Source organism: Sebastes umbrosus, chromosome 17 (genome assembly GCF_015220745.1).
Source record: "Sebastes umbrosus isolate fSebUmb1 chromosome 17, fSebUmb1.pri, whole genome shotgun sequence".
In the NCBI taxonomy this organism is placed as follows: Eukaryota; Metazoa; Chordata; class Actinopteri; order Perciformes; family Sebastidae; genus Sebastes; species Sebastes umbrosus.
In genome coordinates, this window is record NC_051285.1 from 28,002,369 (window position 1) to 28,027,946 (window position 25,578).

The following is a 25,578-nucleotide window of genomic DNA, read 5'->3' on the forward strand; positions in this document are numbered from 1 at the left end:
ATTTGTACCAAACAGTATCAGTAAAGGAGAATAGTTATACAACTATGAATTGAAATAAACACAAACATGTATATCGAATGTGTAAAATGTGATTAAGTTTACATTTTATGCATCGTATACAATTGTGTGTGTTGTTTTTGTGACCGTGCATTCATTACGTTGCTTCTGTCCTCTTTTAGATCTGGGAATTGGCAACGGCACAGCCAAGAAGTAAGTGCACTCGAGTAATAATTAACTTCATTCCCTGATCCTGCATAAACTAAACTTGACTAACATTTTTTTTTTTACTTGATCTCTGTAGTGATCTTCACTGGAGTCAGCCTGGTGAGAAGAAGCTGACCGGTGGAACCAACTGGCAACCCAAGACGGGTCCTTCTACCACCTGGAACCCTGCAGCCATGGTAGGGCTCTCACTTTATGAGACAAAAAGAAAATAACACGTAAAATTACTACTTTATAATATTATGACTTTATTCTATAAATCTCAGATTTATTTTTTTTCATCAATGTGGCCCTAATACTCCGTTGTACCGTCGTACAATAGACCTACAACAATAATAAATAAAAATGAAAATGTAAACAAAAAAATTCCAGAGGGAGCCAATGGAAAGGGGCTAAAGAGCCGCAGGTTGCAGACCCGTGCCCTATGACATCACAAGTTTGAGTTTTAGCACTCTAGTTTCTGGATTTGGTTGAGATGTTCATGTTTGCTAATATTTTTTTAGACTGTAGGAAGCACATGTATGAATTTTGAATATGGGCGTAGTTCCCCTTTAAAATCTCTCCCAGTCAAGCCGTCCCTGCCAATTCTCCTCTTGCTGACTTGCCAGTGTAAGGTGTTGAGTGATGGTGGAACCAAGTCTTTACTGGATGGCCTTCAGTTTCTCCTGTATTGTGTATTGTGTATTATGTACTGTGCTTTCTTGGCTCCTGAGTGTCCTTTTACTCTTGTTAACTGGTGAGGTGACAGCTTCAACCTCTTGTGTCTGCCTGTGATGTCCTATTGAATGGCTGTTGATATGAGCATTCAAGTGGGTCTGGAGCTTTAGTTCATTACCCTCTTCCCATTAACTGTTTCACATGATGGCAGATTGATTTCAAACTGTGTGCTTTTATTGCACTGAAATGTTTGCTGTTGTCCTCGAGGTCTTAGTTGTTTTTCAAAGTCCGTATTTTGAATTATTCAAGAAGATGCCAGTCGGAGAACAAACCACCAAAATAAAACTACCGATGAGGTTCAAAATCCAACAATTAAATTGATTCATATCTCATGACTTCAACGATTTGTTGACTTGTCTGATTCGACCCAAGCATGACGCAGTTATTGTAATCTGAAGTTTGTGGTAACACAATTGTTGTTACCATGGTTACTAGGGGTGGGGGAAAAAAATTTAGATTTTTTTTACGATTTTTTAAATATATTTTTTTTAATGCCAGAATCGATATATTTGCTGCTGAAGGATGCAGGATGAAGGAAGTTACCGCTTTTATTGTTGTAGTCCGCGTAACGTGACATCCTATCCGTTCCGTATCCGTCACCAAAACCAACCATAGCGAGCCAAAACGACAAAGAAGAAAACGAGCGTCCGTGTGGATACGACCTGCACCCTCACATGTTAAATCCAGCATTGTAAACGCTACACATCCAGTAAACTTTACTAAACATCCAGTAAAGTATGGAAAAACTTTGGGTTTCACAATTGACAGGAAAAGCAGAGCTTGACATCACGGCTAAAGCTGCATGCTAACTCTGTCACGGACAGAAAACGTTATCGTATCGCGGTAAAGTGCGGTCGAGCCGGTAGTCGCTCTCATCTCAGTGGTCACATCGGCCGACGCTAACGTTAAATCCAATGTGGTAAACACTACGCATCGGCTGACGCACCAGAGTACGATTACTGTGTCAAAACCGCACCACACAAACCGCACCGGAGTTCAGTTAAAACGGACTAAATATTGGCTTGTGAAAGCGCCATATGAAGCAGATACACACAACATCCCTCGGTCATTAAAGGCCCCTAATGTGATGCAAAAAAAACAAGCCTTATCATGTCATTATTGACTATCTGAGGAGTGACACGTCCACGAAACAAACCAAACATTGTCAGCGAGGAGGAATTCTGAAGGAGAGCTCTCGGTGCAATGAAACAAGCACAGTCTGTGATGAAAGCACCAATTTTGGCAGCAGCGTCATGTCTGACTCACTTGTGCCTCCCTCGCCAATAACTGAATAGTTAATGAAATGTATCCGTCCCAAGAGGGCTGTGCGTTAGACAAATCTGGGTTTGTTATCACTGCAGGGGCTGTTGGGGGAAGCAAGGAAAAGGAAAGAGTCTGTACTTTATTCTCTCTAATCTCTTTCCACAAGGAGCACCTGCCAGTAACCAACTTCTACCCCCAGGACTCAACACACTCTCCTTTTTCCCTTTACTTCTTCTGTCATTCAGAAAAACCATCTGATCCAGCTGATGAGATTAGAAGCCTTTAAAGTCTTTTAGTAGTATTTGACACATTTTCAGTGGAAAGTTTTGTGGCATAAATGCTGTTTCTCAGCCTCTTTCCACCTTCATGTTTTGGGCTTAACACTGAACATGAAACGTGTCTGGAACAGTTTGATCAAGTAATCGCCGTCTGCACACAACGTCAGCTGTGTCAACGTCAATCCCAAAAGCTTCAGTTCTTCATACAGTGGATAGAAAATGAATACACCCACCTTCGATGATTTTACATCTTGTTGTTTCGAGGTCTGTAAACTTCATATATTAAAGTGAGACTTGTTTTGTCCTGACCCAAAGTATGCAACCTACCAGTCTTTTTGGGTAGCTCTGCACAAGGTTGGCATACCTGGAGTTGGAGATCTTGCCCCTCTACTCTTTGCAGAGCTGGGAGAGGTTTGTTGTGGGATTTAGGTCACTCCAGAACATCCTCCTTGTTCTTTGGAAGCCACTCCATGGTAGCTTTGGCCTCGTGCTTTTGGGTCATTGTCTCGTTATATTCAATTCTGACCCAGAAATTGAGTCAAATTTGCAGACCTCTTCAGGTTCTTCTCCAGAATCTCCATGTATTTGGCTCCATCCATCCTCCCTTCAGTTCTGACAAGTTCCCCAGTCCCTTGAGATGAGAACCATAACCATAGCTTGATGTTTTTTCATCAGCAAGCTTGACAAGTCCGAACAAGGTCAGCTTTGTCATCCGACTGCTCTCTTAAGAAATAGAAAAAACAATCCTCCCGCTAAGAACCTTTGACTGTGATAAGAGGCGGCAACTCTTCCAGAAGCCTTCATCATGACATATTCCTGAATAGATTAATTTGAGTTACTGTGATTTAAATGTTCGCTGAAGTCTAACTAGAATCTGATAATCTAATAATAAACTGTTCACTGTGAGCAGGGTACGGCTGTGTCCTGATTCTGTAGAAGGAATCATCTTGTCTTTTGTGTCACCTCAGGCACCATCTGTCATGACATTCCCTGCAACCACACCGACAGGCATGATGGCATATGCAATGGTAAGTCAGCTGGGACTGTGACACACACACGCACACGCACACGCACACGCACACGCACACGCACACGCACACACACACACACACACACACACACACACACAGACTCTGCAAGGAGGAGATTTCTTATATATTAATTAGTGTGTAGCAGGGTGGGGGAAAAATCTATTCAACTATGTAGCGCAATCTTTATTTTATTTTTTTTTCATGATTTTGAAATATATTTTTTTAATGCCAGAATCGATATATTTGCTTCATTTGAGTTTGTGCGGAAGTAGAAGGAAGTTACCGCTTTCATTGTTGTAGTCTGTGACGTCATATCGGTTCCGTATCCGTCAACCAAAACAAACCGCAGAGAGCCGAAACGAGAAAACAGAAAACGGTGTATGGTCCGCGTGAATACGACCTGCACCCTCACATGTTAAATCCAGCGTGGTAAACACTACACATCCAGTAAAGGATGGAAACACTTTGGGTTTCACACATTGACAGGAAAAGCAGAACTAGACATCACGGCTAAAGCTGCATGCTAACTCTGTCACGGACAGGAAACGTTATCGTATCGCGTAACGTGCGGTCGAGCCGGCCGTCGCTCTCTTCTCTGTGGTCAAATGGGCCGACGCTACGACTGTAGAGCACCCATATACTGACATTTATGTTAAATGCATTCAAACAGCCCTGATGGAGCTGACCTACCTTTGAACAAATACTATGTGTAAAATGTTTTTTTTTTGCGTTAGCGGTAAAAACAAACCGACTGTGATGGAACAAATAATTGACCGTGTGTAGACGGAGCTCTGTGTATTTGGCTGATGAGTGATGATGCTCACTGAACAGGCTGCTTTCCTTCACAGTGTTGTTTTCAGCTCCTAGATCCTAGCAATAATTCTACTTTCCTCTCCCATCAGCCTCCCCACATGGGCTCCATGGTGATGACACAGCCCTCCATGATGTACACCCAGCCTGCGATGAGGCCAGCCAACCCCTTTGGCGCCAATCCAGGTGCACAGGTAATGGATGTCCCAGTGGCTCAGTGACCCAGCCTGTCTGAACTAGATAAATGTTTGTGTTCAAGTCTTCCATAACACATGACAGTCGCCTCAGCTCTGATGCTCCTCTTCTCACTTGTTATACTCTAGATTAGCATTTGTGTGAGCTCCCAAATCTGACTCTGTATATTATTAATATTTCATATTTTACACTGCTTTCCCATGTGGAGAGGAAACGCTGGAAATTCGAAAAAAGGTTGAAATATCGCAAGTTTTGACGCTTTGCTGAGGTGGAAAAGTTGATGTTGATAAAAAACAAAATGCAACAAAGTGCATGACATCCACACAGTATGTTCATTACGTGCATTAGTAAAATAAATACTGTAGTAATGCATCAGTTTTATTTTCTGACCAGACACCTGTAGCGTAGTTGTTCTTCTGGAGTTCCTCTCGTATCACCGGCTCTCTGTGACTCAGTCACTCCTTCCAGTCTCAGCCCCCTCAGAGCAGCAGGGAACCTCCTACTTGCACAGCTCCTTCTGCAGAATTTCCTCTAGAGCCTCTTTAGGTACAGCTCTTTTCATCTCCAGGTCCTCAGTGTGTCAAACAAAGCGCATGTTTGAGCAGAACATGACTCACTACACTTTCCTGTGAGATGCTGGCTCGCTGCTTTGCACACTCCAGACTAGTGTCATGATGAGATGTGAGAGTTTGAGAATTACACTTGAAGTCTCATGCAGACATGAATTCCAAGTCCATGGACAAAGTGCTAAGTTAAATCTGCAGTGGGTAGAAATGGAGCAGATATGATTTAAAAAAGTTATTTTTATTTTTGGAGCGTTGGAAGTCTGGATACTGGTCTTGCATTACTGTTTTTTCTTTTCTCTTACCAGATGCAGTTTATGTAACCTGAAGGAGGTTGAGGGGGGTCTTTCCCATCTGAAGATGATTCACGACAGTCAACTATCCGAGCAAACCTGCAGTTTGCTTCTAATGAACTCGCCTCTCTCTGAGAACAAAAGGCCCAAATAGACTTGTTGAATAAAATCACGGTGACCGGGAGCGGCGGCTCTGACCATCTCAGAGAGGCATCACAGTGGACATTGTGCCCATCTAGTCATGTCGAAGTCATAAGAGGAGAAGAAGAGTGGGCCGGGATCAGCCCCTACTTCATCCTGGACGAAGAGAAACACAACACCCAAGGGGGAGAGAGCTTTGACATCGCTGCTCATGTACCTTGGGGGTGAAGAAACAAAGTTGGGTTGTTGTCACACATACACGCTGTTTGTCTTTTTTTGTTCCTCTTTCTCCAGGTGAGGCTGGGAGAGTCACTTCTTTTGATTATCAATCATGATTACCTTTTTAAAGCATCCCCCTGATTAGGAAACTCTTCTTTATACCACCCATTTTTACGTATTGTTTGCAGTAGACATTCCTTGTGTATTGTTTGTATTTATTTATGATTACCTACAGAAAAAAAAACTAAATATAACTACTCACTGACCTCCTTGTGGACGGTCTTCAGGTTTATACATAGGTATGATTGATTGTAGAATTGGATTTTGAGTGATTGAGATTTTTTTTTTTTTCAAAAAGAAGTTAATATAAAGTTTAAAGAGAGTTTTTGCTGTTGGGGCACGAAATAATTCTCTGTACTCGCATGTTGCCTTGTACAGTTATCAGTGGCTCCAGGGGTCACACTGAGGATGTGTATGAACGTAATAATTCATTAACGCCGTCACGTCGGTTGGGGTTGATTTCTACAAATTTGGCGAGGGAACATTTTTCACAAAGCACTACATTTTGTTGTCGAGGCAGCGTTGCATTGGAAAGGAATCTACATTTATGCTTTTGACGCTTTTGGCATGCCATTTATTCTTACATTTAACAAAGCTCCTGGCTGCCCTTTTCCAACCTGAATGTGCAGGGTCCCTTTCATGCTCAGATTATGTTTCCATAGGCGAGCACCGGGGTATTTAGGACAATGTGGGTGTGGGGGGGTGTAGGCTCAGGTCAGACTGGTAACAGAGGGACGGGGGTGGGGGCAGAGAGGTCTAGTTCAGGAGAATAGAGCACTGTTGATCGGTGCTTTGTGTATATAAAACTTTTCCTGCCAATCACAGGAGCGGGCGAGTGCAGGTATGAAAGATGGTCTGAACATAAAAGTGGCCCATAATCTATTAACTGAGCATATTTGCTGCATTGTCCCTGCAGATTATATTTTTGTTTGTTTGATTTTTCCAATAAAGTGCAAGCTTCCACACTTCTTTGGCTCCATATTTATTTATCAGAAAGAAAAAAGAATCAATCTGAAGTGCATAACTATATATATATAAATATATATATATTTTTTTTTTTCTATCACATTACTGATTTTGAACATAATACATCACTTTTCCAAAATGGGTTGGTTACATCTTTCCATTCACCCGTATACCCAGACATGAACTCTGAGACCTCGGTGTAAATAAAAAAAACTATAGTTTACAAAATGATAACAAAATTAATTAAATGATTTGCATATATATATATATATATATATATATATAAATAAATGTAATTTATATATACATAAATGTAATTTATGTATATATATATATGAAAATAAATTTAATTTATTTATACATATATGAAAATAAATGTAATGTATTTGCATATATATATATAAATGCAATTAAATTAAATTTATAAATATATATATGCATATAAATGTAATTTATATATATAGATGCAAATAAATGTAATATATATATATATAAATAAATTTAGTTTATATATATAAATAAATTTAATTTATTTGAATATATATATATGCAAATTAATTTAATTTATAAATTTTATATATATGCAAATTAATTTAATTTATATATACAAATTCCCACATGCAGAAATGCTAACATACCGGTCTGTCCCAAAAAAAAGGGGGGTACAGTCTCATTAGTACGTGTCAAATTCAAGAAGTTACGTTATCAGGTCTTGATTCCAAAAATGTGAGGTATAAATCCCTTATTTTATAAAAGATATGACTTTTTTATTTGATTGTATATGTAAGCTTTCCAATCCCAGTGCAAGAGGAAAGCTCTGTTATCCAAAGGTTCAAAGATGTGTGGAGTTTTCCTTTTAATGGCAACATTCAGGAAGTACTTGAGTTCACTTTGTGGACACTGAGCCAAGTCCAAGTGGCGAGGAGTCCCACCCTTCATCATTCGGGATACTTCTGCTGCTGAACCCACAGGTGCATCCATGTCCAACACACACACGCACACACACACAGAGGGATCTTGATATAAAAGCTACATCCTGCTTGGCAAAGCGTCTCCAGCAGCAATAAGAAGATTCTTTGTTGTGCTGCCACTTCCCCTCAGTTTGGATGCAGCAGTAGAAAGATGCAAGTGTGTGTTTGTGTGAGACTTTCATGATAGAATTAATTGGCGAGTTAATGAAAGCCGTACTGTTCAGCCGAGGCCTTCGTTTTCAGATAAACTGACTATTCCTTCCCTTCACAAAATGAGTTGGATTGGAAAAAAAAGCACCAGCCTTGGACTCTGGATTAGGATTCACAGGGAAACTGAAAACCTATTTACTATAAAAAAAATAATTTAAAGAGCTTTGATTTCAACAAAAGTATTCAGATATTTTAACTAAATTAAGGCGAGCAATTTCCACTTTGCACTTACACTACATCAACTGTTCAGGCTTTCATTAAGAGCTAATTAGACGTTGGATAAACTAATGCTGAGATAGTGGCGACTATCAACGGAGGATGTGCATTCCTCGGGCCCGAGATGTCAGCGTGGATCGTCTACCACACAGCTGGCAAACTTGCAAAAGAGACCGATATATCTGTCAATGTATCTCCTGTAGTGTCAGGAATATATCTAGAAAATGTTACCAGTTTTCCAGATTCTTCCAGGTAGAAGTATGATTTTTATTTTTATGTTAAATTCTGGAAATTGTCCTGTAATATGAAAAACAATCAGAGTTTCTAGTGGACGAGTAAAGAGTGGAGCTCTTCTGCCACCTTGTGGTCTACAGGTCTCAGCTGAGAGAAGAGCTGCTGTGTTTTATGTTGTTTATTGTTCTTGTGCTTATTTATTTGTTAATTGTTCATTTTTATATAGATTTTTTTTTTTGTTGCCACTTGTGGTCAGCGGAAACAAGTTGTGAACATTGACGTATCACCTTTTAGGTTGACGTGGTGAACATGTGGCCTTATGTACGCAAGCAGAACGTTATCATTAATTTAGTGTGTGTGTTTGTGTCCACATGATCCACATCGTTCACGAGAGCACTTTGAGGAACTCCCGAACCCGATCAACACGTCCTCCTTTGAGGAGGCAGAGTTTGAAGACTCGGAAGAGGACTTATCCATATCCCTGGCAGAGGTCACTGAGGTGACGAGGCGCCGGGGTGGATGAGATTCGCCCTGAGATGCTGAAGGTTCTGGACATTTCAGTGTTGCGTGGAGGTCGGGGACAATACCTGTCGAATGGAAGACCAGGGTGGTGGTTCCCATTTTTTAAAAGGGGGACCGGAGCAGAGGGTGTGCCCAGACTATAGGGGTTTCAAACTGCTCAGCCTCCGCAGGAAGGTTATTCTACAGGGTGCTGGAAAGGAGGCTCCGACTGATTGTGTCCTGTGGGGGTACTGCGGAAATACGGGGTACCGGAGTCATTGTCACGAGCCATCCGGTCGTTGTACGACCAAAGTGAGAGCTGTGTTCAACATGTTTCTAGTGGGTGTTGGCCTCCGGCAGGGTTGCCCCTTGTCACCGATCCTGTTTGCGATTATCATCAGGATGACTCCTGGACACCTCCCTTTGGAGGTTACCCGGGCACGTTCAACTGGTAAGAGGCCCCGGGGTAGACCCAGAACACACTGGAGAGATTATATATCTCGTCTGGCCTGGGAACACCTCGGGGTCACCCAGGAAGAGCTGGAAAACGTCACTGGAGAGAGGGACGTCTGGAATTCCCTGCTAAGCCTGCTGACCCCCGCGACCCGGCCCCGGATAAGCGGAAGTAGATGGATGGATGTGTATTCATGCATTTAATTATTTATTCCCAGCTTTCATTTATTTAATGTTTTGATTATTAATTAAACTTCTAATATATGCATTCATTTATTTATATGTAGTAGTGGCCTAAAACGCCTATGTGAAGATACAGGCCTATGTCGGTTTTGTTTCATTCTATAATTATATAGTGTCAACTACTCTCTTTTTTTTTTATCAAACCAGATATTTACATGAGACATCTGACTATTTTATTATAGTCTATCTTGTCATCATATAATGGAATATCTCATAATAAGGATAATGGTTTAATGTTATTCACAAAGCTGACAGAGTAAGCAGTGGGAAGCAGAAAACATCCTAAAAGCCATTAAAGTAAGACCACAGAAAGGTCAGATTACAGTAATGTAGAACAATGTATTAAAGTGTGTTTGCAGTGAGACAGACTGACTAATGTTCAGCAGCTCCTCCCACCTGCAGCAGCAGCAGCTCAGGATCAGTTGCAGGTTGGTTTTCAGCCAGCAAGGAGCAACAAAGAGAGGTGAGCTGACTGCTTTCTCACTTCACACTTGTCTTTTCTGTAAATGATGTACTCCACTCTCCTCTGTATGTTGTTGTTCTCACACTGTTAGTGTGTTGTTTGGGAGGAATAATTAGTACTTAAAATACTCAGTAAAAGGTGCAGCAAAGGGAGATCCAAATGAGCAGTGAGGTTAATCACAACAGTTTCAGCTGTGTTGCTCCAACGTCACTGCAAAAATTCTTTACATTTCATGAATGCATTTTCATACCTACGAATTGCGTAGTGAAATCACAATTACACAATCTTCTACCAACAACATGAGTGGTTGGGGTTTGCTAGTGTTTTTCTAGTGGTCACCATTTTTAAATCCCTATTAGTCGTTGCTTTTTAATGCTTTATTTTGACTTAATATTAATGCAAATGACAGTATAAGTAAGGATTTGAGTCTTTGAAACCTGGTGCTGCAGACACAGGGGAGACACCAGCAGAAGTTAGTTCATTAGTTTGTTTTTATGTCAATATCACAGGTCAAAAATAATGAAGAGAAGAGAGTAATGTAGCTTGTTGAATCTTCAGTTTTCTCAAGGAAGTCCAGCAGTGATGAGGAAATAAATCACCACTACCACTACAAGGAAATACGTCCTCCTTCAGCTAGACTTGCAACATTCTTCTTTGTAAAGAAATGAAGTACTCCCCCATAAACCTGCGTGAGTTTACACAGGAAAAGTTATTCACGACTGCTTACAGCTCAGTCTTCTTACAGCTCAGTCTTCTTACAGCTCAGTCTTATACTGGAGAACAGGAGGCGATTACAGCTTTCCTAACTTGGATAATGAATAAACAACGGGAACAAACCACAAAGACATAATTTCATAACTATTTTCTAAACAGCAGCTGAATTAAACTCTTTTCTTTAGCAAATATAGGTGTGCTCATTTCAACAAAATGAAGCTTCTTTTTTTTTGTTTCAACATGACCCTCAAACCAATCAAGTGAAGTTTCACCAACTGATTCCCACAGTCCTCTCTCTTATGTGGGTGGATATGGGCACTGTTAGAACATGCAGGCATTCCTCACAACAACTTTCTCTTAAAGATAAAGTAGCAGCTCGGCTGAGATTAAAACAAACTGAAGTTGTAACTGCTATTAAAAACAAATGTGTATATCGTTGTTTCACTGACTACAGTTCACAAACTCAAAGATCAATACAGTAGTTTATGTTTTTATCAGGTTAGATGTATGTATCATAACCTTGGCACACTGATAGATAATATTCTCTGATAGGTCGGCCTGCTGTTTGTGTGGCAGACACCAGAATGACAGACAGAGGTAGGAGTGAAAACGAAAGAAGCATTTTTAGTCAGAATAGTTGTTGTGGTGGCTTGATAAGATATGATAAGATAAGATATACTTGTATTGTCCCCGTGGGGACATTTTTCCTGGACTCCGTCCAACTGCAGTTACAAACACATTAAAACAACAACAACAACGACAAGAATAATAAACGCTTCCACATAAGACAGGGAAACAGTTTCACAGAAAGATGTTTCAACACATACACAGTCCATGTACTGGCACATACCATCACACACACCATGGCAGGTATTGCACCCAGGTAGTGCACTGCACCGTCTACCATTTTGCCCATATTGCACAGACAGTAGCCCAATAAGACACAGATGCAACATATTGCACTGTCCTAACTTATTGCATTGTCCCTGTGTAACACATTGCAATATGACTTTTTGTCACAAATTGCACATCCTTTATATTACACTTATGTCACCTGTTTGCTGTCTTAACATATTACACTCTCCCTGTGTATTTTGCACTGTCCTTATGACAGCTTTATATCACCAGTCGTTGAGAGGTTTAATGGACATCGGCAAGAATGAATGTTTGTAACGGTTCAATCTGCTCCGTGGGACTCTATATATCTCCTGCGGGAAGGTAAAAGTTGGTGATATATAGAGTCCCACGGCTTGAATATCAAGCCATAAACTGTTGCTCTGGACTCTATGATGGGGAACACTGATAGTACATGTTTTTATTATTGGACTCATTATTAAAGTGGAGAGCGGAGAGCTCAAGTTGATTGGCAGCTGTTAAATCGACTGATCCATTAATCATTTCAGCTCTACTACCAACTGTTGTTGCTAAAAGAGAAACAGACTTTCATCTGTAAGTCTCCAATAATAAAAATCATTTTTTTCTTTCAGGTTCAAACAGCTTCAGAAAGCAACCCCATCAGCTGCATATCCAAAAGAAGAGTACATGCCTGAACTGTCATCTCAATATATCCTTTTTTATAATGGATAAAGTACAGATCACACAGTTTGTGTAAACCACTCACACTGACTTGACTTGGAGGAACGGATCGAGACCTTTGGGAGCTTCAAGAGGAACCGTATGAAACGGTGGTCATGTTCAGCCACTAGAGAACAAACTGAAGGCGAGCAGCAGCAGTCACCATGATCGACCTGAGCTTCCTGACGGAGGACGAGCAGGAGGTCATCCGGGCCGTGTTGAGAAGAGATGCTGAGCTGAAAAAGGCTGAGGAGCAGCGAATCAAGTGAGTTTCTTGTGTCACTTGTTGAACGATTGATGGATTTCATTAGACAATTTCTTAAAAATGCTTGATTTGTCACAGATGAGATTGCGTAGAGCGGACACAAATGTCTGTTCTGAATCTTACAGAACCGTAGAAAGTACATTTATTTGCTACCTAGAAGTTCCAGGTGTTTCATATTTGTTTTTTTTCAGAAGAACTTTTGCAAAAACTTTTAATAATTTTCACGAGTGTTCTGAATAATGAAATAGTGACTGTACATTTCCCGCTGATGTGTCTGCACTCAGGAACCTACAGAAGACTGTGAGGGACAAAGGCCGGCTGAGGTACTTGACTGGAGAATGGTTCTACGAGACCAAGCAGCTCCGTCACCGGGATCGCATCCACGGCGCCGAGATCATCAGGGCCTCCATGAGACACTCGCATAAACCGCTGACTATATGTGAGTCTTCTATAGCATGCACTGCTCTAGTCTCACATGAACATTGTTATATGAGCATAATGCCTTGAAGGGTTGACATGCTCACCAGAGTATAAGCTAATATTGAACTACCAGTTCAATTCATCACTTGTCCCACTACATGTAGCTTCATCATGTTCTCATCCCAACTCCATACAGACACTTTTGTCAGACACATCGGCGTCACTGTTCGGTCGCAGTAAACACATGCTTAATGTTGTGAATTAAACAAAAAACACCTGCTTAGGATTAAGCAACAAAACCACTATAGTTAGGTTTAGGAAAAAAAACAGCATGGTTGGGCTTACAATTAGAAAGTTTCTGACGGAATGCAAAACAATGAATGGTGAACTGTATTTACCAGTATATCTGTGTGCTGTGTTGTGTGTTGCAGTGGAGCTCTCCCAGATATTGCCTGGGAAGCCCAGTTTTGTCAACAGTGAAAATACAGAAGTCTTCGTCCCACCCGTCCTCCGTGGAATCCTTCAAGAGCCTCAGATGCATCTCAGCAACGCACGGTGAGTATAGAGACCCAAAGAAGTGTAGTCTGTGAGCAGAAGTCACCCGTTCATCAGCTGGATGTGCACATAAACAACTGCTTGCTAACAAGATTAGCAACATTGGATGTTTAGATGCATCTAGAAAGTATTTAGAAAAGGTTGGATACTTGTTCCGATCACTCGTCGTGTTGTTTTAAAGGATAAGGCTGGTGTTATTCTATATTTTTCTCCCATGAGAAAGACCAAACTAGACAAAAATAATGCACATTTGCTGCTGTAGTGAGTGTTTCTGGGTGTATGTGAGATTGATGGTGTGACTCTGGGCTCTGGATACACACACAATACTTGTTATTAGGAGTAATTCAAGTGTTCTGAGAGATAACTAGACTTCTGCACCTCCTCATGGCTCTGTTTTCAGGCTTTAAAAAATCGAGCCTGTTACGGGAGACTTTGGCCAAACACAGGTCATTTCAGAGAGAGAGAGCGTTCCTATTGGCTGTTCGTTCAGCTCGTTGGAGGCAGCTTTAAATCACCAGCGATTACTGTTACTGTTCTACCCACTGCAGCTTTAACAGTAGAATAACAGAGGGATTTTAAATTGAAAGGAGATTTTATGCACGGTCTTCACACATTGTTGGCATGTTCAAAACTCCCATTTTGGTTCACATAAAGTGTTTAAGTGTACATTTAAAAGAAAAATCTTGCCTCGTGCAACTTTAAATAATCTCCAGAGTACAACTTTCAAAACTCATGTAGAAAACTCAACATAGCACAACATGGTCTGTTTTGAGCACCGTCACATGCTGCACTAGTAGAGTAGGTTTATTTAGCTGTGACTGCTAGTCAGTGGAGTCGCCCCCGCTGTAAATGGATGCTTAGTAATTGACCAAATGGTAATCGTCTTACAAGGTCAGGTCTCACATGGTCGTGTTTTCCACTGCTTGTGAGGAGTGATCAGACTTACAAGTATCGTACACATTCTGCACTACCTTTAGTTGGGAGAATTTATCTGCCTGTTGTTGATAGCCATTATATAAAACTGTTATATTGCACATCTTATCTTTAGAAATAGTCATTGCATCTTGTCATCTTTTTTAGGTATGAAAACCAGAGACCATATGAAACTCCACAAGATACACCTACAACTGTTTTACAGTCACCCACAAAGGTTAGGATTCTGTCTGGAGACCTGAAATCATTTTTTAAAAGTTGCGTGTTAGTCCATGCTTCAGTGTTTGCAGGTGTTATATTTAATCAATCTTCTTTTGTTGAAGCAAAGACAAAATCCATTCAACATCAACGTCACTGCAAATCACGGTGTTGAAGAAAAGCACGGTCGGATGTTGGACGGAGCCGTGGATCAAACCCAGTCACCAAACGAGGGTGAGTTTCTATACGTTAACTCATCATATTTGTGCTATTTTTAATATATATTGTGAGTGTAAGTGACTTCTAATGATACATCCATCATGTGTTTTGAATTGAGTGGACTGCTCGATGGACAAAATCGTGAAAGCGGTTACATTACAAACCAATGTAAGTCTGGTTCTATAGCGATCTGCTTGACATCCAGGTGTGTGGGTCCTTTACAGCATGGCATGAGCGGCGGTTGCATGGCAGTGGAGAGAGCATGTACTGGGTGCTTTCTAACAGTTTTATCATCTGATTTCAATCCATCTTGTTTTTGTTGCAATTTCAAGACATTTTTACAGAGTGGTACAGGAAAAGTGGACAAACTACAACTCTACTCTCCACAGTGGAGGACTCTTATAATTTAATCAAGCTGAAGTCTTTGTATTTCAGCCAAGCGTGTTTTCTTCCAGTCACTGTGAAATGAGTTAGTGAGCTGGGACCGCAGATTTTTCCCAGAGGAGTTTGTCAAAGTGAAGGGAAGTCCGAATACACGAGGCTGCAAGACTAGCCAGAGGATTACACAGAGATGAATTCCAAAGCCTTAATCTTTACCGCATGACTCGCTGGAAGTTTTTCACAGGAGGGATGAAAAAAAATGTTTTTGTGGGAGAAAGTTATACAAAACAACTGAGACAAATAGTGACAACAAGGCACTATTCTGTCAGTTAATAGCTGTCCATACTGAAAACGGTGCTTCTCTATCACAAAACAATTTGCCTACTTATGTGTGCAAGGCGCGGTATTAAAAAATAAATGGTGAAAGAGTAGTTTCAGAACTTAGTTTCAAATAAACAGCAGTGGGTTTTATCAGTAAAGACACTCACCCTTTGTTTCGTCTCATACAGAGAACAAATAAATAGTCTAAAGTTGTTTCAAAGTGCCTGATGTTCCTCAAGACGTCCACACTAAAGAGCCAGCCTAAATGTATAAAAGACAATAAGTATTCACATCCTTTAGTTTCATCATCATAACCTTTATTTAACTAGGAAGTCACATTGAGATTGAAACCTCTTTTACAGGGTCAAATAGCAGCATCCGACACATAACAAGACAACATTGAATCACAACAGCAACAATAGGTACGACAAAATACATTACGTCATCAAACAGTGCATTAACAGCGCAGCATGTTGGTCGTGTGTTTGTTATTTAATTGAAACAACTGCAGCTTGCAGTGACCACGTCCTTTATTCTATGTTTAAAATCATTTAAAGAGATAAGGGTCTCAAGTTTAAGCTCGGCCTACAGATCATCCGTTCCGTAGTGGAACAGGAAGGAAAAAGTTCCTTCTATCAGTACAGGAGCTGGCAAAACTTTAAAATGGTGTTCATTTGTTTTTCTTTCAGAGCCTTTACCATCATCTGATAGCTGCATTTCTTATACTAGTAACCTTAAACAAGACCCTAACGATAGCCCGATCACCCAGAATGCATCTGTTCCCGTGCCAATGCCCGATAACAGAGCAGTCAGCGCCAGCTCTCAGGATTGTTTTGTTGAGGAAGACGAGCCAGGAGATCAGCAGACTAACTCTGCTGCTCTGCGGGGCATCCTCAAGCACTTGATCACTTCTAGCTTCACAGACTCCCCGTTGCCTTCACGCCTGGACCAGTTAGAGAGTCCGGTTAGCCTCGATTCTCTCGCTGAGATCTGGATAGACAGGAAGCAGGTGAGGTTCAGCTCCACGGTCGGTCAGATCCAAGCGGCGTGGCAAGATGGGAATGAGCTGGGAGAGAACAGTTTGCTGGACGTCGACTCCATCGCTCCACTTGAGGAGGAAAGTAAAAGTGACCTTGAGAATGCTGGCAGTACCACTGTTGGCAAACGCAGGCCTTTACTCAATCAGAGTCACGTGGATTCACAGGAAGGGGAACTGTATTGCAAAGATGAGGCAAACTTCCAAGAGCAAGAAGCTGGCCAACACCAGGTCCTTGGTGGTAAGAGTTTTATTTAAAACCAATGAGTCAACTAAACAGCCAATCAATAAGTCAAACTAACAACCAGTGACCTCTACACATTCATAAACATTTAGACATACAAACATAATGTCCATGCTGCTTGTGCACGTTCTTGCATGTCGCAAAATATGTGCTCTGTCTGCTTATAGAGACCGGTGGATAAGAACATCTGTTGTGATTGTATTATTGGGTTTTATTGCACCTTGATTTGCATTATGGTCCATAATGTCTCATGCCATGTGTTGGACTCTTTCCATTGTTTTATTATATCACTGTGAAATAAAGTGTGACATTGCTGATCCCAAAGTAGACTGTATGAGTGGGGCAAAAGTGCAGCCTTAATAATTTTGTGTTTTTATAGCATATTTAAAATTATTCTGATGAGACAATTGACCTTTCTTAAGTCCCGCCCCTTTTGTGCTATATGCTACATCTGGCCGTTTGCCAGGGACATCAAAGTTGCAAATTTTCAAATCTTATACACAGTGGCCTTTAAAAGGATGTCAGAAATAGCATTTTGCATGTGCCCCACTTCATTTGACGGTGATACTCTAAGAGAAATCCTTCACAGCTATCTTATTATACTGTGCAGCTATCTCACAATACTGTGCAGTGTTAAGCAGATATAATGTTCCTGACTGATCCAGTATGTGGTTTCTGTCTTTGCAGATGTCTCTGAGCACTGTCATTCAGAGTCCCTAAGCCCTGTAGTCTCCAGACTCGTTCCTGCAGAGCAGGAGTCAGGTAAGCCTTTTCAACTGGAGACTGTTGAGCCTGAAGATGACTGTCACTCTCAGGCTCTCGCCACAGACCGGCCAACCGGATACAACATTCACCACCAAGACCTGCCTGAACAAAGAACCGACATTTCTGTTGAGGCCACCTCGGATACCAAGCCGTCTGATGACGGCTCAAAGGGTTCATCTAGTGCCGTTTCACCGATGCTTGGACAAAGACTGCTTGGAATTTTTAGAAGAGAGAAATCTGCTGAAATACAGAGTCCACAAAGAGAAGAGGTGAAGACACCTGAGCGGAAAGAACCGGGCAGCACCGATAATCTCTCTCAAGGTGCTGCAGATATGAGCGTCGACCAACCTGCAGATGTCACGCAAGAAGCTAAACCCTCTGAGATAACAGAGGTCAGCCCACCACAACTTACAGCACTGCAGAACACTCCGTTTAAAGAAACAGTAACCTCAGTAGATGCAGACGGAGTTGTACAGTCTCCAGAGAGACTATCCGATCTGAAAGCTTTCTATGAGAGAGAAAACAATGGTCCCGAAATAATGTTTACCGGAGAAGAGGCAAGGTACGAAGACATCGTCGAGAGAGGAATAGAGGCTTCAGATGGCAGTCCAACTAACTCTGATGTGGAGAGCATAAATGATAATCTCTCACCGCAAATGGAAATGACAGATGAGGATACTGCTGGCTGGTTCCAAGAAAAGATTTTGTCGCCACAGACTGACTGTAGCTTCTTAGCAGATTTATCTAAAGAAGATGGCACATACAGAGCTAACCCCGTCCTCATCTATGAGGAGACAGATGACTCTTTAACAGAGTCACAGAGTTATGAGTCACAGGAAAACGTCATCCCTCTTGTACGAGAGAGGGATAGTCCAGTTCCCCTTCCCAGGCAGTCCAGTTCCAGTCCTCAAGAGTACAGGCCGGCCGAGATCAGTGAGGTTAAGCATGTCTGGAAGGAGGAGGAATATACAGGACCCAACGTAATCGCTGCCAAGGAAGCCTCACATAGTTCAATGCTCAGTAACAAAGTGGTTTCCCCACAGTCTGATCCGAGAACATCCTTAGATAATAGAGAGAAGTCTGAGAGAGAGGCACCAACGTCTCCATACAAAACCAAGTTATTTAATGTGACAGACAAGGGCTTCGTCAGTCAGACTCCAGACAGGTCACCGCTGTGGGGTTCTGGTAGCACTGTGGATGTACAGCCAACATGTCAAGTCAAGGCTGATGCAGAGTATAAAGAAAGGCCCCTCAGTCCCAGTAAAACCCAAACTCCGAGATCAAAAGAACATGATGACGAAGTCATAAGGAGTCCGTCTAAGACCTTCCATCCGAGGGCCCTTCCTAGAGAATCCTCTAGTCCCAAGAGATCCAAGCTGGAAGGGTCTCCCTTAAAAACCTTTCCGATAGACATCCTCCCCCAAACTAAAGTCGTCGAAGAGCAACCCGGGAAGCCGACACCAGTTCCAAGACAGAAGAAGATTCCCTCACACGAAGCAAAGCAGACACACACTAAAGCTAGCACAGACACCCCCTCTTGTCCTCTCCCTTTACATCCAGTGGACCGAGGGACTTATTTATGTGATGCAAATACACAACAAAGTAGTTCCTCTACTTCGCCGCAATCCCAAAAAGCTTCAGAGAAGAAGTCGGGGACCTTTCCGCAACTCGCCCGATCTCTCATCCCTCAGGATTATGAGCACTACCTCGGGCCACAGGAGAAGTCCCACATCCCTGTTTTTCACCAAGAGAGATCTGTTGTGGCAGAGAAGGATGCAGAACACACACCGCAAAACGCCCTCGGGGAGTTTGTGGGAAACCAGAGCGACCGTCCCACCGAGGGGAATCCTCCCGGAATCAGCTCTCGGATTGTGCAAAATAAAGACGGAGACTCCAGCCCGAACACAACGACCAGGGCCTGGTCTTTGTCTCGGGCACGTTCAGGCAGTGAGCTTTTCAATTCTCTCCCTATTTCTTTTATTTCTTCAAGAAAAAAAATTAAGAAATATAAACCAGTTAGTATACTTGTCCTGACAAATTCCTCAGTTTCAAAATTCTTCTACATGTTTGCACAATCTACCTTAATGTTTCTTTTGTATTTCCGTTTCAAGCATATCTACAACACGTGTTTAGATCTAGCTGCCATTTAACCAGTAGAAATAGAAACTGCTTAGTTTTTTTTAGTTGACCAGCTTTGTGTGATTAAACAGCTGCTGTTGCAATATCTAAATGGTGGCTAATCACTACAATGAAAACACTATAGAGTCAAGTTCCTAGTGTTTAATCTGATGATTTACTAAGCATTATACTAGCACTTGTTTTCTATTAATTTAAACAGAAGCATTTATATTTCAGCAGATTGCTTAGTAAATCAGAAACTGTGTAACATCTCTGTTGAGTCTATTTTCTAGAGCTGTTTCTGTTTAATTCGCGGCAGGTTATGATGTCGGTTCTAGTCCCATCATGTCGGCCCTTAAACGATTATCTTCGAGGAGCATGTCCTCGTCCAAAAGCCTGGAAAACCTCACCTCACAAACAAGTGAGACAACTACTTTCTTCCTCGGCAGATACTGTAGTTCTTTAATACAAAGTGTAGCCAGTGCGTTATTTAATGTTACATGATATTATGGGAGAGGTATGTGAATAATAGCGACTGTCTCTTATATCTCATATTTATTTATCTGGACGTACACAGGCTGGGCAATGATTTAAACATAATTTCAGAGATGATCATTATATGGTTATTGTAAGAGATTCAGTCATATATTTCTTCCTCCATCAGCCTCGACGCTCCCCAACTCAAAGCACATGAAAACCAGCGTGTCGGTGACTGCTCTTCACCAGGATGAGGTAAATGACTTAATAATTAAGAGCTAAATGATTGGTTTGCTCTTATGGCTGATTTTAGTGATGTCTCATGTCATTCATTCGTGCTTCTTCTCTGATATCAGACGGACAGCGACAGCACTTTTGAGACCAACTTGCGCTGGAGAAGAAACACAGGCAGCTCCGCATCTAACTTAAGTCTCTCCTCTGGAATGGCCTCCATGTCGTCTGTATGTCCGCATGCAGCTCACTAGATTATATGTTTATGATAAAGAAAATACACAATGCATATACAGTAGCTTGTGAGCTACATCCGTGGAAAGTTCACTACAAGATTAGTCTGAATCTTTTGATGATTTGACGTGTCATGTGGCAACCAAGTTTCTCATTAGATTAATTCACATTTCAAAGATCAGTATGCAAACATCTTTTTATAAGGATGAGGCTTACTGTCTTACGGTCAACAAATCCGCTGAGAAGACCAAAAACAACAATGTGACAAATCATCCCTCAATACTTAAAATGATTCATGTGGGGTTTAGGTTCTAAAGACAAACTACAGACCATCTTGTGATGGGATTACACCAGCCGCAATGCCTAATCGGGCCAGGGGCATAAAGTGGGGGGACGCCCATGGCCCCCTTTCCTTATTTCCTACCCCACTACTTCCCTTGCTTGGAACTCACCTATCTTCATACTCAACCTTCATTTTGATCTTAACTACACACCTGTAAAGTTTTGTAACTGCGTCTCGCACGGTCGACACATTTTCACTCCCAACTCGTCAGATACCGAGGCTTGGTCAGTGGCCCTAGGTCAGTTTTTGACGAGTCAGAGACGCCGTATCAATAAACCCTCCTTACATGCATAGTGTCTTTTCAAAATAAACTTCCGTCTTCACAGGAAGTTAGGTTTAGGCAACAAAATCACTTAGGTAGGGTTAGGAAAAGATTAGGCTTGTTTGAGATTAGCTTGCTGCGAAAGTGGACAAGAATAGCCAATTGCAGCCGGGGGAGGAAGTCCAACAGCTCGGAGTTGGCTTGAGTCGAGTTGTCTCGCCTAACTTTACTTTCAATGTTATCAAACAAAGAAAAATGTTCTCCCCTCGTCCTATAATGGTCCTAAATCAATACGAGAGTACTTCCTTGTTTTACGAGTGAAGCGGTGCGCGAGTTAAAGCCACTGAAGCGGCGGCACCATGTGTGTGTTTTACCAATCAACGACGAGCAAACTCCACCCTAAAAGTTCCTTTCCTTCAGAAAGTACTACCCCACGACCAGGGCCTTTTTCGGAGGGTAAAAAGGCCACGTGAAATGACCCCAGAACTTAATTTAGACCCTGGACCCTGCGGTGGAAATGCAATGAGTTCCTCAAAAGGTTCTTAGTTCCAGGTGGAAAGTTCCTGCGGTGGAAACGGGGCTTTTGTCAGACCCCTCGACATCACTTTTCGGTCGCAGTAAGCGCGTGCTTAATGTTGTGAATTAAACAAAAACACTTGCTTAGGCCCAGGGAACTAAACCGCCAGTCATTGTTGGGCTGTGAAAATGATACTGAACGCTGTGAACACAGGACACGAACGAACAGCTCTCTCTTCTGTATTTATACGAATGAGCAGGTCAGCGGCAGCATGAGCAGCATTTACCCTGCAGACTTTGGTGATATTGATGTGCAGGGAAGCATCCAGTTTGCCGTGAACTACATCCAGAAGCTCGGAGAGTTTCACATATTTGTGGTGCACTGCAGGGATCTGGCCATAGCCGACACTAAGAAGAACTCCTCTGACCCGTAAGTGCTCGCTTTATACTGGATGATCAAAACGGCAACAAATGTCATGTCATCCAGTGATATTTGTGGTATAAAGGTTGGAGAAAGGGGACTGGCAGATCAGAAAAGAGGCTGTGTGTCATTCTATATGTTGTAGTTGAGAATGTAACTCTACTGTCTGTTTACAGTTATGTGAAGTGTTACCTTCTTCCTGACGAAACAAAGTTGGGAAAGAGAAAAACCTCTGCAAAAAAGAAGACTTTGAACCCCACCTACAATGAAATCCTCAGGGTAAGAATTCCATATGTAGTCTTTTACAGATTTCTCATTACATGTATTCCATGTTTTACAAACATCTCTGTTGCCTTCTTCCCTTTTCATAGTTTAAAATCTTGATGGAAGTGTTGAAAACTCAGAATTTGAACGTCTCGGTGTGGCACAACAGCACTTTTGGGCGGAACAGTTTCCTGGGCGAGGTGGACCTGGATTTGACAGAGTGGGACTTCAGCAACACCCACATAAATGAATATGCACTAAAAGCCAGGGTAAAGGTTACTTTTCTTTCTTTTTTATTAAGTGCGAAGAGACATAACAGGTGAGGCAAGACAAAAAAAACAAACAGACGGTACATCTGTTCTGACCAGCACTCAGACCCAGTGAGAGGGAGCCTGTTCCTGTCGGGTCAGATAGTTTTTTTTAATGTATTTATTTACTTATTGATTTAAAGGTTCCATATCGTGCTCATTTTCAGGTTCATATTTGTATTTTGTGTTTCTACTAGAACATGTTTACGTACTTTAATGTTTAAAAAAACCTTTAATTTCCTCATGCTGTCTGCTTGAATATACCTGTATTCACCCTCTGTCTGAAACGCTCCGTTTTAGTGCATTTCAATGGAATTGCAACAGAATTACTTTGCTAGTCAACAGCTTTTTACTTCCTGTCAGCTGATGTCATTGACATACACTGTAACAGGAAATAAACTGGGACCCATTTAGAATGTTTACGTTAAAAAACGCATAATGGTTTAAATATTGTATATTTGTGACATTACAAATGGAAAGAAATCCTGACGGCTTGTTTCAAAAGCTCAGTTTCTGAATACGGGCTGTGTGTATTTCTCTGTGGATTAAGCGTTTCAATACTTTCAAATTATTTATATAGAACTTAAACCTGCTTTATAATATGAAAGACGTGAAAATGTCACTCTTTACAATATGGGACCTTAAATCAATTAATTAATTAAGAGAAAAGAAATACAGTAATAATAATGCAGTAAAGGTTTATTTTTTATACGCAGTCTGTCTGTATTGTAGAAGTGATTTGATCAGATGTTTACTCGCCTCCTTCAGGTTTCAGCACAAAGTCCAACAGCGTCTCCTTCGCATCTGATGGACGGCAGAGGACGGATGAGAGTCGCCCTGAGATTCCTGCCGCAGACGTCCCACAGTGAGCCGATGACCACTCAGATTTGATCAATTTCTTTCCTTTTGAGTTTTACCACTTAATGTTTGTCTGACTGCATCCGCAGGTAACAGAACCTCCAGGATGGAGACCGGTGAGGTGCAGATCTGGGTGAAAGACTGCAAGAACCTTCCTCCAGTCAGAGGAGTTGTTATCGACCCATTTGTGAAATGGTAGGATGTCCTGCAAACTGTCAGGTCACCGAACGGAGACCACAAACATTATGAATCATGAAAAAATACTGACGAATTGCGTAACTTGGAAATATTCCATTCCATTTTTAAAACACAACTCATTATAAAATGTTATTTCACACAAATTATTATTGAACACTTTGTGTTTCTGCATTATACCTCCCTCCTTTCCCTCTGCTGCAGCGCCGTACTTCCTGACACGAGCCGGAAAAGCCGCCAGAAGACGCGGGTGGTGAAGAGGACAGCCAACCCGATGTTCAACCACACCATGGTGTATGACGGCTTCCGACCGGAGGACCTCAGAGAGGCCTGTGTGGAGATCACGGTGTGGGATCACGACAGACTGAACAACCACTATATCGGCGGACTGAGGATCGGGTTGGGGACAGGTGAGACTCCACTCCGCTGTTACTATTCTCTCAACACAGCTGCAATCTGGATACCTTTCATACATGAGTCTGAACACCTGGATTTAAAGTGTGTTCACTATATCTTGACATATATCTTATCTGTAAAATGAGAAAGTTTGTGACCCGGCAGCCATGTTGAGATCAGTTGAGGAAATATCAAGCACCGCCCACTAGCCGGAGCACAGCCAATAGGAACACTCTCTCTCTCTGAAATGACCTGTGATTGGTCAAAATCTCCCGTCACGGGCTGAAAACAGAGCCATGAGGAGGTGCAGAAGTCTAGTTTTAGTCATAATTACAATATGCTGAAAGGTTAATATGGAATTTTTTGCCCAATGATGCCAAAAAACATACTGCCTACTGAAGCTTTAATGCTATTATTTCTGTTCCTTTCTGTGCAGGGAAGAGTTACGGAGTGGACGTGCTTTGGATGGATTCGACGACAGATGAAGCCACTTTATGGCAGAGGATGTTAGAGTCTGATGGTGACTGGGTGGAGGATGCTTTACCTCTGAGGATGTTCGTGATGGCAACAAGCATGTCGAAGTGAGAATGTGTTGATAAATGTGTGGACACTTCATGGGAGCACACTGCATGCACATTCAGATGGATCTACAACCTATATACACTATGAGTGGAAGCAGCAACCTTAATGTGTGTGTCTCTGTATAACTGATGACCATCGTATGTATGATGAACGAGGTACTTTAGTTTGTATAGCCCAAAATTAAATTTGTTGTCTCAAACATGTAATTATTTATACATATTAAAAAAATTATACGAAATCGAGCAGAGAATAGAATCGAAGTTGTAAAACGTTACACATTGTTTAAATCTAAATATTCTGATTTGTATATAGTCCTGTTGTTCTATCATGTGATTACTGCGTCAATTCTATCTTCAATAAACAGTATATTTGTGTGAATTGTGATTAAAGATTTAATTCATGTTTCATTCAGCAGTTAATTATTTGATTCTCAGTAGTTTTCCACGACATTCAGACATTTGTAATGCAGCATGTTCATTTGTGATTCTCTGTGGCAGTAACTGCAAATTATGAGCAATATCCATAAAGAGTAAATACGGATTAACATGGACTTTGAGTCCTTTGTTGTTTGATCTAAACTGTATTTCTCTTGGTGCTGTTATGTTCACTCTTTTCAAGTTATTAGTGTTAGATGCTTTATTATCTTCACTGACCACTAGAGTCTGCTGTTGGGCCACAAATGACAACAACTCATGAAA

At 41.5% G+C, this 25,578-nt stretch overlaps 2 protein-coding genes across 32 annotated transcripts in view; both read left to right on the forward strand.

Annotated features, from left to right (window-relative positions):
- picalma (phosphatidylinositol binding clathrin assembly protein a) overlaps positions 1-6,760 on the forward strand; it is a 28,783-nt gene extending 22,023 nt beyond the window's left edge. For 27 of the 28 annotated variants that reach the window (XM_037749500.1, XM_037749504.1, XM_037749508.1 and 24 more), the window contains 5 exons: positions 180-210; positions 302-401; positions 3,449-3,508; positions 4,414-4,515; positions 5,388-6,760. In XM_037749500.1, coding sequence (XP_037605428.1) covers positions 180-210; positions 302-401; positions 3,449-3,508; positions 4,414-4,515; positions 5,388-5,402 — 308 coding nt within the window. In that variant the 3' untranslated portion in view covers positions 5,403-6,760. Of the gene's footprint in view, positions 1-179; positions 215-301; positions 402-3,448; positions 3,509-4,413; positions 4,516-5,387 lie in introns of those variants that run through there. The other variant, XM_037749526.1, reaches the window with a different exon arrangement.
- A 3,196-nt stretch (positions 6,761-9,956) lies between these two features.
- sytl2a (synaptotagmin-like 2a) lies at positions 9,957-25,424 on the forward strand. 4 transcript variants are annotated; one of them, XM_037749445.1, is made up of 18 exons: positions 9,957-10,049; positions 12,251-12,603; positions 12,888-13,042; positions 13,455-13,578; positions 14,659-14,728; positions 14,835-14,943; positions 16,320-16,907; positions 17,598-19,622; positions 20,113-20,214; positions 20,458-20,525; positions 20,627-20,731; positions 22,117-22,286; positions 22,454-22,556; positions 22,649-22,810; positions 23,618-23,714; positions 23,797-23,902; positions 24,107-24,312; positions 24,735-25,424. In XM_037749445.1, the coding sequence occupies exons 2-18, from the start codon at positions 12,503-12,505 to the stop codon at positions 24,881-24,883; spliced, it is 4,440 nt and encodes a 1,479-aa protein (XP_037605373.1). In that variant the 5' UTR covers positions 9,957-10,049; positions 12,251-12,502; the 3' UTR covers positions 24,884-25,424. The 4 variants fall into 4 exon arrangements, with proteins under 4 accessions (XP_037605373.1, XP_037605375.1, XP_037605376.1 ...); XM_037749446.1 differs by lacking the exon at positions 9,957-10,049 and adding an exon at positions 11,340-11,360; XM_037749447.1 differs by lacking the exon at positions 20,113-20,214.
- The last annotated feature ends 154 nt before the right edge of the window (positions 25,425-25,578 follow it).